General features: G+C 40.1%; 1 protein-coding gene across 4 annotated transcripts in view; it reads left to right on the forward strand.

The window, feature by feature from the left end:
• Positions 1 to 323: 323 nt before the first annotated feature.
• The window catches only part of SLC36A4 (solute carrier family 36 member 4), an 86658-nt gene continuing 67180 nt past the window's right edge, over positions 324 to 19801 (forward strand). For 2 of the 4 annotated variants that reach the window (XM_058829400.1, XM_058829401.1), the window contains exons 1-6: positions 324 to 410; positions 8730 to 8853; positions 9588 to 9678; positions 10695 to 10783; positions 12037 to 12132; positions 13314 to 13398. In XM_058829400.1, coding sequence (XP_058685383.1) covers positions 383 to 410; positions 8730 to 8853; positions 9588 to 9678; positions 10695 to 10783; positions 12037 to 12132; positions 13314 to 13398 — 513 coding nt within the window. In that variant the 5' untranslated portion in view covers positions 324 to 382. Of the gene's footprint in view, positions 411 to 7682; positions 7855 to 8729; positions 8854 to 9587; positions 9679 to 10694; positions 10784 to 12036; positions 12133 to 13313; positions 13399 to 19801 lie in introns of those variants that run through there. The other 2 variants (XM_058829399.1, XM_058829402.1) reach the window with 2 other exon arrangements.

A 19801-nucleotide genomic window follows, 5' to 3' on the forward strand; every position in this document is an offset into this window, starting at 1 on the left:
CCACAGCTGGGGCCGCAGCAAAACCAAGGAGCATCGCTAAGGATGAAAACTATGTCGCGGTTCAAGGAGTGTCTGGACAGTGCTCTTAGTCACATGGTTTGGTTTTAGGCGGTCCTACGTGCAGCAGGGCGTTGCAAATCCTTTATGGGTCCCTTCCGAGTTGCGGTACTCCACGATTCTATGGGCGGGCGCTGCCGCGGGGCTGCTGCCGGGCCAGGTGGCAGCGGAAGGCGCCGGACCCGCACCAGGAGCGGGCGCCGCCTCCCTCAGCCCGCGCAGGGCCCGCCTGCCCGCCGCGCTCTGCGGTTCGCTCCCGCCGGGCGCATGCGCCGCGCCGGCCGGCTCCACATCGGCGGAAGGGCGAGCGCAGACCGCCGGGGCGATGGCCGGCGCGGGCAGGGAGGAGCTGGGTGAGGCGACCCGAGCCGTGCCGCCCGATGGCGGCGGGAGCGGCTGAGGGGCGGCGGGATGGCGGCTGGCTGCGGGGCGGAGAGGAGGGGGCGTGAGCGCCGGGACTGGCTGCCCAGCCCTTATCCCCCCTCCGCTTCTGGAGACATGGTTCGGCCCACAGGGGATGCGCTGCGGCGCTCGACGCACCGAGGCGGGCGGGATGAACCATCCCACCTGGCGTGGGGGTGGGCGCTGCGCTGCGGTGTCTCCGCCGAGCCGGGGCCGCGGAGGCGGCGGCCAGGGCTGAGTTGCCGGGCCCAGATCGGCGGCAGCGGGGCCGGGCGAGCCGAGGGCAGCGCAGCCGGGGGCTCTGCAGAGCGGCAGGGGCCGCTCCCCCGAGGCGTCAGTCGCACCCGGCTGGCGCTCGGCTTCGTGGTGAAGTCACGGCCTCCACAGAAGTTAATGGAAATGGTTCTCTTTGCGTCGTTAGGCGATGCAGTTATCTGCCTTGGAAGACTGGGTTAGGGTTTCCCGGGGCGTGTGTGTGTTTATATATTAGCGGTAATTTATTTATTGCATTTTCTGTACATAAGTCTTTCCACCTGTAAATCTAATTGGTGGACGGCACGTAGATGTTCATCTCTTAGTTTTTCTGCCCATGCATGGACGAGTTAGCACGTAGCAGGTTTAGTTATAAAGTGTAGTTGGGGCTGGGCTGGACCCATGGGAAATCTCATTTCAGAGCTGTGTTTAGAGAATCACAGAATGGGTCAGGTTGGAAGGGACCGCAGTGGGTTCATGTGGTCCAAGCTCCTTGCAGAAGCAGGGCCCTTCTAGAGCTCATGGCACAGGATTGCATCAAAATGGTTTTTGAATATTTCCAGAGCACAACAATCCACAGCCTCCTCTGGGTTACCTGTTCCAGTGCTTGGTCACCCACACTGTAAAGAAGCTCTTCCTCGTGGTCAGGTGGAACTTCCTGCGCATCAGTTTCTGCCCATTGCCTCGTGCCCTAGTGTTGGCAGCACTGAGAAGAGCCTGGCTACATCCTCTTGGCACCTCCCTTTAAATACTTACATATATTGATGAGGTCCCCTCTCAGCTGCCTGTTCTTGAGGCTGAACAGGCCCAACTCCCTCAGCCTTTCTTCGTAAGAAAGATGCTCCAGTCCCCCAGTTATCCTTGTTTCTCCTGCTGGAAATCTGAGGATTACAGTTCCACTGTAATTTGCAGATTTTGGCTGGTCCAGTGGCAATGATAGAACTTGGAAGACATGCTTCAGATTTTATTGTGCGATTGTCACTTTGGAGAAAAGGCTGCTGAAAGAAATTTTAGAGCTTTTTTTCCTCCCAGAACTTTACACATCAGACAGCTTTTCTGTCCGAACCCATAGAAACGGAATTGCCTATGGGATTAACTTGTGTAAAAATGCAGTTCCTGATAAGAATTCCAAAATCTCTTGCATGGTTCAGTGCTATTGAATACTTAATAAAACTGAAGTCTTGCCTATGCGTTGTCACTTAAGAGTGTGTTAATTGTAGAAATATGTGGCTTGGTCTAGACGGGATAGTATTTAAGACTACTAGTGTCTGTCTAAATAAGTAATCCATTGTGGGTTGGGGTAGAATTTCTCCTCTGAAAGTGTGTAATGGCTATGCAGACCTGTGTGCACTTTGGTTTAATAACTCAAGTGTCCCGTTTTATGAGCCTTCTGGATTCGGCAGTTATGATGAAAAAGCAAACAGCTTGTCCTGCTTATTGAGGGGCATTATGGACTTTCAACATTTGCTTAGAAATAATCGTTCTCAAGATTAATTCAGTCTACCACAAAGCTGAATAAATCTACTTTATTAAGTTACAGCCTGTAATGGAGAGGAATAAATTACCTGATATTTATTTTCCAAAGAGAAATAAGAGGAGATTCAAATAACTGCACAAAGCATAGCCTGGAGTTCTTGACAAATAAACGCAACAAAAGCTACTGCTCACTTTGACTATTTTGGAAAATGTAATTATTAGTATTTAACAGGAATTTTTAAACCAGAGGAGATTTTCCTTTTTAATTTTCAAACTGGATAATATATTTTATTTCGAGCGTTTTGTTTGTTTGTTTATTTTATGCCTATTCAACAGGAGTAGCTGTAGTGGAAAATAAAAAGGGAGCTGGCTTGTTTATGGTTTAATGGGGTTATCTGTTATTTCCCCCTTCAGCTAGGAAAACTTGCAAAGGTTTATCCATCTGGGCCAGCATGCCTCTAGCAATACCATTCACAGTCACTTTGTCTTGCTCTGTAATTTCTTAGAGGTGGTGGAAGCATGTGACTGAGTAACCTAGCCGATCATGTGTGCTTTGTGGACAAAGCTGTACTGTAGTTAGATGTCTTCTGGAGAAGTGCTGGGAAGGTTAATTGTAAACTAAAGTACCTAAGTATCTAAACAGGTATTTCCTTCTGTGGTTGAGGGAGTAACTGAGCATGACTTTGAAAATAATTAGTGACAATGTTGTCTTTGTAATTAAATTTGTCTTGAGAGCCCTGGTTCTGAATGCTGAATTGAAAAGCCTCTCTGCAGCACAGAGGTAATACACTGATCATCTGTGAACTGAATGCAGTTGCTGGGAACACTGAGCCTCTCCTGTTGTGGTTGCTGCCAGATATGAATGTTTCTTCTGTTTTAACACTGCAGTGAAAACTCCTTGAATGTGTCTGCTTGTTCATACATTCAGTCACTAACTTTGTCCCATAAGAGCAGCCAGCCCTGGTTGGTGACAGAAGCTCTGGTATGCCCCCATTATCATGAATATAACTTTCCATGGCCTGTGGGAAAATATTAGCATAAACCTGCATTTTAGGCTAATGTAATGATAATGTGGTGCTGTTTTTGTCTTTTGTGGAGCTGTCAAAACAGCTGCTTGCTAAATTGAATCTTTATCCCAATTACAGAGGCACTGGGTCACTCTCTATTTAATAAACACAGTTCACAGTTTGTGAATCTTGGACAGCGTTTCTGGCCCTGTGGGCATGTTCTTGTGTAGAAGCTGACTGAGCAGTAAAGTATGTACAAGACCTCCTTTGCCTACTGCTTTTTGCTGAACACTTAATATACGTGTGTAGTGGTGCTCCAAAAAGGCCTGCATGTTCCTGCTCCCATAAATGAGTAAAGGCAGCTGATGCAAGCAATGGTATGCTGTATCCTATCCCCCAAATCATTATATGCTTTTATGTCAAATCCACTTCTTTCCATTTGCTGACACTGACTTCAAAAACCTGAAAGGAAAAAATCCAAGCAAATAAAAACTAGACCATATTGTTAAATTGGATTTGGAAAAGGGGTTGTAGACATGAATTTGTCTGGGGCATGACCTCCTCCAAAGGAACATTAGAAGACTGTACTTGGCTTTTATTTTTAATATCTCCTTTAGGTTGCTATGCCTGTGGCAAACTGCTTCATTTTTTTGTGAATGTTTCTTCCATAAAATAAAAATAATGGAGATCAGTTTTATCTCCTGTGATTCAGTTTAATTTCGAAGTGTTAATTGCTTGAGCAATATAGAAGAATTGACTAAAGTTCTTGGTGAAAATTAATTTCTTTGTTGAACTTTTGAACCAGCTGATTTCTTCAGTGTGCTTGAAAAGCTTGGGAATTAAGTAAAATTTAATAACAGTTCAAAAGTTTCTTCAGCGGTATGTCCATAAGTGTCGGCAAGATGCTGGCAAATTTGAGGGAATAGAAAAGTGCATGTGAAGATACAAAATTGGAAATAGTAGTCATAACAATTTCAACACTACGGATTTAATCTCACTGTGTAACGGCTGATTAGTGATTGAAATTTGGGTCTTTGAGGATACAGTGTTGACATTTATGCATGATTATAGTGTGATGTGTAGCTGTAATGAATCAGAGATTTATCTCTCCTGTGGCTAAGGAATTAGTTTCAACATTGCAGTGATAATGCTTGGAGAAGTTGAAATGTACTTTGTGTTGCCTTGGTTGATAGCAGCAGTACTTGCAGAGCTTTCTAGCACCCTACTTGCATGGGTGTTCACAGAAGAAAGCAGAAACAATGTCAGTTTAATTAACTATTAAAGACAATCAGAGGACAGCATTTGATCTGAAAAGATTTTTGTGGTGGAAAAAGGAGAAAAGAAATTCATCTTGGGTGATGGAATGACAGGGCTGAAAATTGGCTGGTGCTTTGTCTAAGTGAAAACAAAAGGGTGTGCAGAAATGGATTTCCTTATTTTTAGTTGTGCTGAATAATGATAATGCAAAATTTTCAGTGAGTTTCATGGCTGAGCACTGGGTTGGATTATTCATAGTATGTTTGGATGCAGCCAAGACAGTTTGGTGGAGCTAAATGTTGGCTTTTTGGTGGGACCTAATGTTGGCTGAGGTGTGCTCTGCACCATGTGCTTTGTGAGAACAGCCAGACATCTTCATCTCTGATTCAGGTATGACATGCATACACTGTTCTTGTGCTGCAGTTTGAGATTGTATTTGAATTGCACATACAGGACCTTTGTAGGAAGGAATCAAAGTAAATCTGGGTATTCAATGCCAGTTTTCTGGCAGTGACTGTGAATGTTCCAGAATAATTAATTTCAAGCTAGATCCAAGTATGCAAAGCTCAATCTTTTTTGTCTCATGTGCTCTAGACTACAAATTTGGAGCCATTAAATGTGGATGTTACACAAACCTGGATGTCACTTTGGGTATGGACTCTGGGACTCAGCCACAGTATTCCAGCAGTAGAGCTCTCTTATCAAATGAAAACCTGCTTTCAATGCTTAGAAAGATGCATGGTCCAAACCTCCCATTAATATCTCAGTACCACTACTGTTTATAGGTTCACATGTTTAGGCCAAAACTGTACAGCTGTCATGGGATGAAGGAGGAATGATGAGGAAAAGAAGCAATTTAAGAGTGTTTTTATGCCTAGGATAGAGACCAGATAGCATTGTTGGAATGTTTTATATAATGCGGTATTTCAGAGGAACCTGTAGTAAGTCATAACCTGTATAGTTATGACAGTGTGAGTTGATGATATTGCTGTAGCCCGTGTTTTAAAACTTCTAATAGAATTTATTCTCAAATGCATTATTGCATTAGAATAGAAACAGGAAACTCCCTGCCTTAGTGTGCATATTGGCAATGGATATTCTTGTGTCTAATTCAAGCCATTTATGAGAAAGTGGGTGAATGGAGCAGTGGGACAGTGATAACAATAACCCTGAGATGACTAGATGGCTTTAAGCATGGGGATATGACTTCTCAGAAGAAAAGTAGCTTGTGTTAGGAAAATTTTTATTGCTTGAAAGATGAGGTGAATGATTGAGTATCTCTCAATCTATTCTTAAAGGACTACCTTTGTGATCAGAAGATGGGTCAGGAAGTTGGGAGAGAAAGTAAAATGGGATGTCTAACTAAAGTTCAGAGTCTTCTGTATGTCATCTGGCTGCATGGTAAACAGTATAGATGTGTGTATATATACCAAACGATCCAGTCTCAGGTTGTAATGAAAGAAGAAAATTTTACTTTTCTCCCTTGATTGAGCTGTTGCTGATACTTACCAAAGCTATTGGTCCTATGGGTTATGCTGGTCCCCTGCTACTGCTAAATAAGAGCCTTACTTGCTGCATGTTGTCATTATTGTTTGGCATTATGAAGAGCATCCTACAAAAGGTGATGGAGACGAAACTGGAAAATTAATTAAATTATTATTTAATTTCTATGTTGTTGAATTCCACATGATCATACACTTGCACGTTTGTGGTTTGGCTTGTTCCTTCAGATTGTTAGTTTAGAATCAATACTTTAAAGAATGAAAATCAGCCTAATCAATTGCTAACTGGGTGTAACTTCCTGCTCCTTCTGATCCCTGAGGAGGCAAACTTTTACTCCAGAACTAGAGTATGCAGGTCTTTGTGAGCATCAAATAAGCCCAGCAGGGGCTCAGAGCTGAGGGGGAATATGGTCGTGGCATTCTCAAGAAATAGTCAGCACAATGCTGTGGGAGCAGAGGGAAGGAACTTGGTGATCCTTCTTTTGATCAATTCATAGACTATGTGCCTTATACAAAAATCTGGTGAAGTCCGTCATGACTTGTATAATTACATTATCACTCAGTATAAATATGCTTTACAGTGTACTTTCTGGTTGAGTCTCTGACCTCTGATTTTTGCTCTGGACTGGGCATCTTTGGTTCTGTCAAGAGCTTTTGTTACTGGCTTTCAAATTTTCAGACATGAAATTTTGACAACCCTTTGGTGTTTTCAGGAGAGTTTGAGCTATATAATTTAATTTTAATGATTTGGACAAGTTGCCTTCTGCTTTGTGGGATTTTTACACTTGTTCTACAGTTCTTTTTTAGTTGTTTAGCATTGGCTTCAGTGCCCTGTTGGTGGGTTAGACATCTCCAAGGCTTCATGAAAACCTTAATGATTTGTTTAATGGCTGTGGCGGGTTGACCCTGGCTGGATTCTGGGTGTCCACAAAAGCTGTTCTATCACTCCCCTCCTTAGCTGGAGAAAATATAATAAAATGTTTGTGTGTGGGTTGAGAAAAGGACAGGAAGAGATCACTTGCCAATTACAGTCATGGGCAAAACAGACTCTACTTGGGTAAATTAACTGAATTTCTTATCAGTCAAATCAGAGCAGGGTAATGAGAAATAAGAATAAATCTAAAAAAACCTTCTACCTATCTCTCCATTCTTCCCAGGTTCAACTTCACTCCTAATTTCTCTACTTCCTCCCCACCAGTGGTGCAGGGAAGTGGGGAATGGGGACTGTGGTCAGTTCAACACGTTGTTTCTTCTACTCCTTTCTCCTCAGTGGGAGTACTCCCACGTTCTCCTCCCATGGGATAGTCTTCCAGAAATAGATCCAGTGTGGGTCGCAATGGGGTCACAAATACACCAGCAAACCTGCTCCAAACTTAGACTCTTCTCTCCGTGGGGTTACAGGTCCACTGCCAGGAAGTCTGCTTCACTCCAGTGGGCTCCCCTTGAGGTCACAACCTTCTTTGAGCATCCACCTGCTCCACTGTGGGATCCTCCTGGGGCTGCAGGTGGATATCTGCTCCACCATGGGCTGCAGGGGCACAGCTGCCTCACCATGGGCTGCACCAGGGGCTGCAGGGGAATCTCTGCTCTGGTGCCTGGAGCACCTCCTGCCCTCCTTCTGCAATGACCTTGGGGTCTGCAGGGCTGTTCCTCTCATGTGTTCTCAACCCACTCTCCAGCTGTAGTTGCTCAGCAGGTGTTTTTTCCCTTTTTAACTATGTTTTTGCAGAGGTGCTGCCACCATCCCTGATGGACTTGGACTTGTCCTGCAGCAGATCTGTCCTGGAAGCTACTGGCATTGGCTCTGTTAACATTGGGGAATCTTACAGCAGCTTCTCACTGAAGCCACTCCTGTAGCCCCATCACTACTAAAACCTGACACACAATGGCTGTGTTGTAATGTAAATATAAATGTGGTGTGGTTTATTTTGGATTTGTTTTTTTTTTTTTTTTTTTTAATATAAAATGATAACATCACAGGGATGTTCAAGGATTTCTCTTTTTGTTTGGTGAAAGTTACGGAACTTGAGACTTATTCAACATATTTTCTGAATGGATGCTGTAGTAGGCGAGTGTAGGGTAAATAATCTTTTTGCTCTTGGCAGGATTTGCTTTGCTTAACTGTAGTAATTTAAAATGGTTATAATTTCCTCAACATTAAACTGGCATAAGCTGTTAGTTTTGCCTGAAAGGCAATTTTGTTCACTACTGACTGCTTGCTCTTACTTGGTGCTGTTATTTAGCTAGAATTTTATGCTGCTTTAAAAGGTGCACAAAATTGCAGCTTTCAAAGCGTGCAACCTGATTCCTGTATTTTGGTTCTTTCCTCAATGAATGGAGATGCTTTCTGTGATATATGTCTTACCTCTCTGAGTGCAGACCTAGTGTTAAATTCTGAAAGAGCTACCAGTGGTTAAGATGAATCTCACGCTTTTGTAATGATAGATGACTTTTCTGTTTTGCTTCATGTTGCATTAGCTTGCAAAGTGATTTAAACCAGTGACATTTTCATGATAGTTGCTTTTCTCAATGAAAAACTGTAGTGTTTGGTAGTAATAATAATAATAATAATAATAATAATAATAATAATGAGATAGCATGCCACTTTAAAGAGAGAGAATATCCTATGCAAACTTGTGCTCTATATATCTGCTTAAATCATCTTTATAGTTAGGAACATTTTAATACCCCATGGCGTGGGAAGTTTGAATCATGTTTTACTTCTGAACTGTAAGCTTGTTTCTAATGCTAATGTAGTGTTAACTGTGTTGTACAGGCATGGAAGTAATGAAGCCTTTAATTGATGAAGAAGACTCAGATGGCATCTCAGATGAAGAGCATGAAAATGCTTTCCTGCCAGTTAAGACGCACTACCAGCTTGATAATGAAGAAGGCATTACGTATGTGGTAATCTTAAATATCAGCTTGCACAAATTTCTTTCCTCTGACTTGTTTCTTATGAGCAGTTTTCTGAATTCTGAAGGGGTCTTCTTGCACCTACGGAACAGTTTTATGGTTTTACATAAGGACTTTGCATAATTCTCCCCAAAGCAGTCCATTTTGAAGTAGGTTCTCATTTCTTTTGAAGGTAACAATGTACTGGCTGTAAAATATTTCAAGGTTCCTACTTGTAAAGTGATTAGGCTACTCAAAGTCCAACAAGCACTGTTCGGAAAAGATTTAGAGAGAATCTGGATATAACCTGTTTTGAAAGTTTAGCTAGAAAAGCCTGTAAATGTTTTTTTTTTCTTTTTTTCTTTGGATAAAGCTTTGGCTGACAGAATTGTGATTTGCAGCTGATGATTGTTTTGAATGTTGTAAGTTTTAAAATAACATTGATGAAACTTGGTAATTTTGAGTCTGAGGCAAAAGAACTATGAAATTGCTGTGAAATTAACATTTCACAAGCTGGAGTAAAGAACGGAAGATCAGACTTTTGAGTTCTATTTGAGGGTGCTCACATGTAAGGATGAATAAAAACATTATTTGAATGTGCTGCACTTCCTTTAAAATAGCTGGACCGCTGTAAATTGTAACTTGAAATTTATCACTTTTTTATAGACGAAGGGTGTGGTTTTGTTTTTTCCCCTCTACCTCATGTATATGTATTTCTAATGTGATATTTTATCCTCAGGTTTATGCAAACACTGACTCACCTCCTCAAGGGAAACATTGGAACTGGGCTTCTCGGTCTTCCGCTTGCAATAAAAAATGCTGGCATTGTGGTAAGAATTCTTTTTTTATAGACTAGAACAATTATCTAGAAAGATTTACAGATATATGTCATGAAAAATTAAAATCTCAATACTTCTTATTTGTCACTGCCATCTTAATAGAGTTGTGTCATTTCTACTCTTTAGTTTGGGGAAATCAGTAGTGAAGATTAAGATTTTATTGTTTCAAAGAAAATTACTACTTCACCCTGAAGACTTCATTGCATGAGTTGCATTTTTGCCTAGCCAAAGTATTTTTCTGGCCCAAACAAAAAGTTTGCCAGAAAAAAGGAAATACTATTATTTACTCAGACTTCTGTGATGTCTCATGGGAATTGTTTCTATGGGGTTGTCTTACCTTTGTACAGACTTCTCTAGAGACAGATTGTATGTATTAGGATGAAGTGTCAGCTTGTTAAATCAATCCAGTGTTTCTGCAGAAATAGGGTATAGCCCAGGTTGTTTATACCTGGTAACAAATGAACCTGCATTTCCTAGGGCAGGGGAAATTTAATAAAATGAAATTTTCACCTTACGACTAAATACTCCTGTAATTCCATAGTAGGGGTTGTTCAGTTTGGGAGTGAAAGTTACATGTGGGTAAGGCAAGTTACTTCTGTGAAAACTCCTGGTCAAGCTTCTATTCTGAAACAAATGATTGAATTTGATAGTTATCTGTAACTTGTAACTTCTGCTGTCATTGCCACTATCAAGTGATTCAAACCACTGAATTGTGCAGTCTATGCAGTCTTCTTTCTTGACAAACTTTTTTGGCAAGTGAAACAGTTAGAAGAGTGAAGTACTCATTTGGTACTTACGGCTTGATCACCCCTGAATAGCCTTAAGTAGTGAACTGAAACTAAGGGATGATATGAAACATCAGCAGCAGTACCCGGCTGTTGGGTGAAAAGTTTAAGTATTTATTGCTACAATGTGAAGTTTTTTTAATGTGAAGATTTTTCCCCACCATATTTTCATGAAAATTTCTGTATCTCCTGTGTCATTCCTTTTTTATTTTTCCGTACCAGGTTGGACCAATCAGCCTTGTGTTCTTAGGAGTTATATCTGTTCACTGTATGCACATCTTGGTACGTTGCAGCCACTGTCTGTGTCAGAGGTAAATGTGGAACTACTCATTCAGTTGCTGAGTTGAAGTATTTTTTATTTTAATTCCTCTTTTCTGTGTGTGATTTTTGGTGTACAAAATATTCTGGTGCTGTAGCAGTTTCTCCTGTCAGTTTAGAGTCTTCTGAAATTCTTAGTGTGCACCTAGTAATGATAGCTATGCTTTGTGCAACACACTGAAAAGACACATTTGTTCTCTGCTCATACACAAAATGAGGTTGGCTTAACTTGTGTTGCCCAGTACCTTCTTCCCTGCTGGCAAATAATCAGGTCTTTCTCATTGCAGTTCTAATTGCTTACTTTCAGTCCTTCTTTATATTCATAGAGCTTTTGAGTCTACATAGCTTTGAAAAATGTAAATAATTAATGAATACCTAGTTTATAAGTACTTTATAGGAGTAAAAGATAAACTAAGAAATACTGTTAATGTCTTCTATGATTATATGTGAGCTTTGTCTCTGAATTGTGGCAACTTAATCCTTTGAAGTAGTAGTGCTGAAGGAATGTGTTAAAGTGATGCTACTGATCAGATAAATATTAAATATTCCTCCAAGTGAGATGTGCAGTACTGTGGGGAAGCAGTTACTCAGATTTGACTGACAGAGTATTTTGATTAATAGTGACTTTCATTAAACATTTTTATTGTACTGTCAAGTGTTAAAGAGAAGCAGTGGGAGGGTCTCATGTTTGAAAGTACAATGAACTTTTTAATCACAAAACTATTCATGTCCCTGTAGCTGGAAAATCTATTTTACCAGATTAATATGATATTGTACTGTGAATGGACCTTGTCATTCCTGAATTTTTCTTCAGCAGTTTTGAATGGTCTTTAAAGTTGATGACCGAAATAAGATCATTGAATCAATTGTGATTAACTGCTTGTGCAGCAATAGTTGAATTCTGTTTAAGTTCTTTGTGACTTTTAGATTTGAGATTAATTTGTTAAACTCATACAACAGGAATATGATTTTGGAGTAGTTTATCAAAAAAACCCCCGTCTTTTGTAAGAAGCTCGTTTAGTACTGTTGAACTGGGTGACACAACACTGTGTTTCAAATGCTTGTGAAGTGCTAAATAGCACTTCCTGGGGTAAAGAAGCTCAAACTCTGAAATTCAGCAGTAGCAGAGTGTTGCCACAGGTGACAACTTGTTATAATCATGGAAGACCAACAGTATTTTCAGAGTAGGGTTCCAGGTCCTCATAGTTTCTGGTAACTCTGTTTTTTCTTCACTTTTTGATTTCAGGATGAAGAAGTCCTCCTTGGGATATAGTGATACAGTTAGCTGTGCAATGGAGGTAGGGCCCCTAGCTGCTCTTCAGAAACGAGCTTCCTGGGGCCGGTAAGGTTGAACTAGAATTTGATTGAGTAAATTCATTTTTAAAAGTTAATGGTGGCACTTGGAATGATTAGGAGATTCCATTTTACTAAGATTTTACCTTTCTTTAAAATGCTTTTATGCAGTGTAATTTCCTGCTGTCAGCTGATAATGGTGAGATGGGAGGATGTCTGGCTGTATTAAACATTTCAGTTTTCAGTTCTACTACTCTACAAGAGGTCTGAGGTAAAAGAATTCTGTTTAGCAGTATAGGAAGAGATGTGTTATAACCGGAAATGCATTTGTTGTCTAATGCAGTGAAGTAGTTTAAGTTTTCATTCTCTTTTCTCAACATTTTTCTGCATTGCAGGTTAACACTGCAAATGTAACTTTAATGTATGTATTCTGAAGGGAAGTGAAACAATTCTTTGGTTCCTGTTTAAATATAACATACAAATAATAGAGAAATATTTACTATTTTTACAATAAGGACATGAAGATATAAATGGCTTGTTGTATCTGTTAAATATTTTATCCCTCTTTTACAAAAAACACAGTATTTTTTCTTTGCCATCTGCTGCTGTTTGTAGAATTTGTGATATGACTGTATGGTAATGAAATTGTGAATCTGAAACAGACATGTTGCTCAGCATTAATTTAAAGTGGTTTTTACCTCACTTGTGGAAGAATTTTTATATTCCTGTTACTTTCAAGGATGCAGCATCTTGCTAGTGAGGTAGTGTTTTAAGATGTGTTGTGATGACTTCATAGGACTAGAGTAGACCTCAATGAGAGGAAAAATTCGTTTGTTGTGATACATAATGACAATTTTCTATTGCACCAAAGAGTTACAAGCCTCAAAAGGGCAATTGGGTCTCTGGAGACTCTGTGCTGCAGCACATCCATTCTCTGGGGCAGATCCCTACTCTGTGCTGGACTCTAGCAGAGTTTCATTACAGTTTGTCTTCAGGCCACCATTGTGTATCACTTTTTTCAAAAACAGTCTGAGCCACAGTGTTATTTCAATGATCACCATGCTCTTTTGCCATAGGAGGAACCTGTACTGCGCTGCACAGGCATAGAGATTAATGTGGCATTTGAGTCTAGCATTTTGACTGCTCTAAAAAGGAGCAGTAATTGCATATTAGGTAGCAATGGGATAATTGTATCTTAAGTGTAATGTATGTTTGTTTTTTCTTCCTTAGGTATATTGTAGACTTTTTCCTAGTGATAACACAGCTGGGATTTTGTGGCGTTTATGTTGTGTTCTTGGCAGAAAATGTGAAACAAGTGAGTAATGCTGCCATATGGAAGTAGTTACGAGTTTAGATTCATTTTCCCTCACTTTTATTTCCTATAAAGCTTTTGGTTTAAAAGGGGCAGCGGGCAAGGTGAACTAAATTCAGATCTTGTGAATTTACACTGTGTATAAAGTGTATATTTCCTTCTGATTTGTTTGTTGAGTTTAAAAATTAATTGTGGAAATTATGGAAAATAAGGCATAAAATGGTGTAGGAGCCAGTTGTCCCAGAATTATTTTTTTTTTTTTTTTGCTAGGCTTTCTGCTGACTTCCTTTTTTTCTCCCCAAACTCCTGGGCATATTTTATCCTTTTCATGTAACTGGATTTTTTTTTTTTTATTTATTTTTTTGGTTCTTGTTTAGTCCCTTCTATTCACAGAATCCACTGTATCTAAATGAATCCTGATTTTTGTTCCAAAAAATGCCTGACATTGACATTTCTACAGCTTCCTCACTAGTCAGTTCCAATGCTTTCTTTATCTGTTAGACAGCTGCTTCTTTGTAGAAGCTTCAGATTTCTTACTGATATTGTAAGTTCTTTATTTCATGTTCTAGCCATAAGTAATTTACTCTTTTCTATTTGTGGATACCTTTTATATTTTTGAATATTTTTATCCTGTCTCCCATTTATCTAATAGAAGGGAGACATGATATAATCTTAAAATTGTTTTTGCTTTTCTGTGAATGCTTTGAGTTTGGTCACATCTCTTCCTTTCAAGTTTTATCCCTGAAGTTGCTTAAGTCAACTAAACATTGCAGATGGATCACCACAACCGTAAATGCCTTTACACATCTAAAGCAACCCCAAACCTTTCAAGAAAACCCAAATTTCTTCCCTACAGCATCCATCACTGACAAAAGCAAACAAAACCATGCCTAGTACTTTTGTGACAGCTTCTTCTGCTTAAATTCCCCTGCTTTATCTCTTGCTCTCCAGTCCTTCTAAGCTCTTTCTCATAGGAGGATTCTGTTGATGGGGTCCTGGGGGATGTCGGTCCTTCCTTGGGGCACACTTGGCAGTTGCAGTCAGCAGTTTGTGTCTGAGCACGTGGTTCATGGAGGGTCAGCCAGCACAGGGTGGGTGCTCAAACACAGGCATGTTGAGCTTTTGGTGCTCTCTCTTCCATGGGCTTTTTGGAATTCCAGGACTCTACCAATGTGCTCTGCTGTGTTTTCTGCTCAGGAGACTATGGTTAGTCAGTTGTCATAAAGCTTAATGACAAACTCTGGATCTAGGCCTGTATCCATACAAGCACTGGTGAGGCAGCACCTCGAGTTCTGTGTCCAGGTCTGGGCCCTTCACTTTAAGAAAGACATTGAGATGCTGGAGTGAGTCCAGAGAAGGGCAGTGAAGCTGAGGTAGAGTCTAGAGAGTAAGTCATATGGGAAGTGACTGAGGGAGCTGGGGGTGTTAAATATGGAGAAAAGGAGGCTCAGGAGGGACCATTTCACTCGCTGCAACTGCCTGACAGGAGGGTGCAGCCAGGTGGGGGTTGTTTTCTCCCAGGCAGCCAACGACAGGATGAAAAGACATGGCCTGAAGTTGTGCCAAGGCAGGTTAAGGTTGGGCATCAGAAAGCATTTCTTCATGGAAAGGGTCGTTAAGCCTTGGAACAGACTACATGGGGAGGTGGTGAAGTCACTCTTCCTGGAGGTGTTCAGGAAGCATCTGGATGTGGCACACAGTGCCATGGTCTAGTTGACAAGGTGATGACTGGTCAAAGGTTGGAGTCTTGGGGGTCTTTTCCAATCCAAAAGTTTCTGTGACTCTCTGGTTCTGTGTATGTTCCTGTGAGTAGCTAAGTGAGGAATAAGGTTGCTGAGCATTAATTGTCTGTATGGATTTTTACTCTACCCATAAGGCAGGCAACAGATGTCTTGGCATAGCTTACCTTAATTTAATTTAGAAAGAAGGGTGTCCCCTTGGACAATTAGCACATAGAAGGTTACTTGATTTTTTCATCCCATTGTGGATGAGTATTTATATTGTGTTTAAGAAGTGTTCCAAGTTCTATGGATGAAGATCTGTCATGATGAGGCAAATTTGTGTATTTGGAAGTTGGATACTCTGTAATTTGTATATTGTGAGGGGAAAAAAGAATAATCCCAGCCTTTAAAACTGCACTCCTACTGTCAGAATCTGTTGTTAAAGCTAAAAATACTACCTGATGTTCTTTTGCTGGCCTTCTGAAATGAGATCTTTAATGCATGCTTTGTAATGTAAGTTTAAATTAAAGCCTTTCTTATCAAATACTTACCTGATCAACTGGTTAGGTAGGTGCTGTGGCCTTAGACAAAATATGAGACTGAGTACTTGCTGACCTGGGCTTTTGTAGATTTGGAAAAAAATAAAACAACCTAAGATGCTTTTCAGGAAACTTTGTTGAGGAAAAATTGAAAGGTCTTACAGGAAGGCAACTGCTGCAAAAGAAGTAGCTGCAGAGATCTATAACATGGACCCTGTGGATGGGTGGATTAAAGTTATTAGCAGTTTAGAAGTTCCAGTTGCAAATGTACTTGATTTAGACTGCCCTGTGCTTGCTCTTCTGTGAGGGAGAAGTCCGATTTCTTCCGGCAACTTTCTATTGCAGAAGTCAGTCCCGTAGAGGGCACCAAAGAACAAAAATTGGTATAGCCCAAATCTGATGATCTAGGGTAGTGAAAGGATGAGGAAGGTGAACAGAGGGAGTGGGGGGGGGGGGGGGGGGGGAAGGAGAGAACTAAGATAAAGGAAAAACACAGTTAAAATACTACTAATTACTAATTGGCACACATTGACCAATACATTTGCATTATAATCTGTACTTTGCTGATCATATTTACGTGTTGGTGTGTGCAAATTAAACCCATCAAATCTGGTGAAAACTTTTGCTGAGATTTTTCTGCATTACGTTAGCATTTCCCAGACACTGTGCTGCAAGATCATATATTCAGTTATATTGAATAGCAAGCCAAGCTTTTCCTAAGGAATATTTTCCAGGAGCACCGAAGAAACTTAGACTGGGAACAAAAGGTCTGGTTAACTCTGTCAGGATGTAATAAGAGGCTTATGGGTGAAAGTGTTTCAGATTGTAGAAGAACAGTAAAGCTGAAACACAAATCTTGAGGTGACTGCAGCAAAGCTAGGGAAGGAACACACAGGAAAAGGAAAAACAACCTGTGCTCAGAAGAACATGGTTTCCTTTCTTGCTGTAGTTGTTTTGCATTTCCTGCTTTGACAGCAGAAGATCCTATGTCAAGAGTCTTGGCATTTCATAGAGTCATGGAATTGATAAGGTTGGTTTTGCAAAGAATCTTATCAAGATCAACCAGTACTGCCACGTTCATTAATAAACAATGTTCCCAAGTGCAACATCCACACATTTCTTGAACACTTAAAAGGGTGATGATCCCAAGACTTTCCTGGACAATTTCCTCCAATACCTGACCACCCTTTTTAGTGAAGGAAAATTCATCAGCTTTCTCATGCATATTTGCTGAGTTCCCTGGAAAAGTGTCCTCTTTTATTGTTTGCTGATAAAACTAAGAAATGAAAGCACCTTCTTGCTTTTCATGAGCATTTTTTTAGATCTTTAGCACCTTGAAGATGACCCATCAGTAGCATACTATGTAGTGGAATTCTGATTTATTTTACATTTTTTAAGGCAAAAACATCACAAAACTTGGAAATCGTGCTTTGTCATAAAACTGGATGTGTTAAAAATGTTGCAAAGTACAGTATTAAGTCGTAATGAAGTGCCAGAACTAAATGAACTGTGATACATTTATTTGGCCTGTTCATGCAAAATTACAGGTTTATAATATAGTGTTTATCTCTCTGATAACATAATGATTTTGTCCCAGATCTGCCCTTGTGTATTGCACTAGCTGTTGCTCTGAGCTGAGTAAGGAAGAAATTAGGAGGATCCAGTGAGTTCAAGGACTGCTGTTTTGAGCTCACTAGATGTTGCAAAGGTCATAAAATTGCATGACAGAGTGTGGGTTGGGATACAGGCAAGGAAACAGTAGTCTCAGTTGAAGAGACTAAGGAAATGGAATTATTTCTTGCTTCTGAGATAGTTCCTGTAAGAAGGAAGATTGTTCATTGGTTCAACTGAATTTTTTTCAGTCTCTATTTGTGCATTAGTTTTCTGAGTGGAGAAGGAACTTGGTATCTAGGTTTGCACAAGTGTTTGATCTTCCTGGATTCAGCTGAAGCAGGTTATGTTATGCTTAGGCTGTGTAAATGAGAGAAAAAAACTGTTTCAGACATCACACCAGTATCGTAAATTAATGCTTGAGTAACTGAAGTAACTCCTGATGAAATCCTGTGCCTGGGGACATCATTATGCTTACTGATTTCAGTGGCTATGTGCTTCCTTTCTAAAACCATAATGATATTTCCTCAAGTGGTTTGGGGAAGTGTTTGAGACCAGATCATGTTACTTCTTTCAGGACAAAGACAATTACATAGAGTGTGTGCTGTTCTTGGCTCAGCATGACTGCCACATGCAGTAGTGCACTAGCAGAGAGCAGCAGGGGGTTGAAAACAATTATTGTCCAGAATACAAATCTGAGACTAGGTTAGATAGAAAATGTGTCATAGTCCATCCTGACACAATCAGCAGTCAATCTGCACAGAACTAAACAGCGCATGAAAAAGTATAAAAACCCCAGATTCTTCCTGTTGTTTTATATTTTGGTACTTTTGGAACAGTTTTAAGTGTTGTCTGATTAATTTTTAAAAGTAAAATTTAGGGAAACACTTTCAAAGTCATGGTGATGTTAGCTGTCACCTGAAAAAGTTGGTATAATCTCATCTTCATTAGAGTTTTCCTTTGCTGTTCTGCTGTCAGATCTCTCACAGCCAGTTGCTCCATTTTTAGAGGGAGAATAGTGATCTTTACTTTCTACAACTTCTGCATTTTACTTTCCAACTCAGCTTTCTTCTACCTGTCAGTATCTTGTGCCTGTTTGTTTAGTTCTTCCACAAGATGAACCCTTGCTGAATCTTATCTGGAGTGCCCCTTCTGAGTTAATGTATAGGATCCCTATTTACACATCTCAAAATCCACCTTTGCAGGATTTTTTCTCCTGGTCTTGTCTAGGCCCCTAAGTGGCACTGCTCTGACTGGTGTTGTTAGAGCTGCTCTCTTGATACAAAGTTGATTTAAAGGTATATACGTCCATAAAAGAGAACAAACTGCATCCTTCTGTGTATTCTTATCAGTATAACTGTGACCACGAGTCTGAATTTGTACATGATGAGAGAGCAAGATGCCACCTGTTAAAGTGAAAGGCCTAAAGTGCTTGTTCTGTATTTCTGTTTTAAGTATGGTGGGAAAGCTGGAAGCTTCCACAGAGAGCTTTACTTCATGTGGCATTAGGGAAGTGATTTGGTTAAGTGTTTGACTTACTACTTGGCAAAATTGAGTTATTGTAACTGTGTTAATTTGATTCTAAATGTAATTAGAACTTCTTTGTAGCTTTCTAGAAACAGTATCTTTATGAAAACTAACAGATGTTAAATATCTTGCAAGTGACACTTGAGATTCTTGCAAGGTAGAAACCATCAGTGTTTCCGTAATGACCAGTGGTGTTCTCAAATAAAGTGAGATTTCTGGAAAGCATGCAGTTGCAGAACTGTATCGTTTAGCTTTCCCTTTTTCATTGTGGAAAAAAAAAAAAAAGGAAGTACAGTGCTTTTGGCTACAGACAGAATAGTTTTAAGTTAATTCTCTCTCCCTGAACTTGTGGATTGTTTGAAACAATGGAAATCAAGCGAGTTTTTTCAGTTATATGTCAGTTTAGCATTTTTGTTTGTGCTATAAGGATTTTTTTTTCACTGTTTAGGTATTTTTTTGTAGCCATCAAGCCAAAGACTTTATGCTGCATGAGCAAATTAAGTACAGTCATAGGCTAATTTGTAAGATGGTGAATGCAATGGTAGAGAAGGAAAGGATACCTAAGGGAGACAGCATGATGAGATTTAAAACGAATTGAATTGTTATCATTTTGCAGTGAGCAGAATAACCACCAGCTCTGGATATTTTGATTGTGGTGTGCACACAGCACAGATGGCTGCGTACATTTCCACAAAACAAATTTTTGGCAGTTGCAGCCACACTGACTTCTTCCCAAAGGAGAATCATGGATAGTCTCAAACTCAATCTTCTGATTTGCACTACAGGCAACTATTGTAATGTTATGTACACAGAAACCTAATGCACTTTCACATTGTGTACTACTTTTAATTTATGGGCATTAGTTTATATCAGTTTATTAGATACAGGACTCTCAATTCTGTTGAGATCATGGTTTTTAAAGTTGAGTTAATGCTCATTAATAAAAAAGTGAAGAGTGAAAAAAAATCATTTGAACTAAATGGAAGACAGGCATGTTCATATTCTAAC

The sequence above is a fragment of the Poecile atricapillus genome, chromosome 1, assembly GCF_030490865.1.
Source record: "Poecile atricapillus isolate bPoeAtr1 chromosome 1, bPoeAtr1.hap1, whole genome shotgun sequence".
NCBI classification, from domain to species: domain Eukaryota; kingdom Metazoa; phylum Chordata; class Aves; order Passeriformes; family Paridae; genus Poecile; species Poecile atricapillus.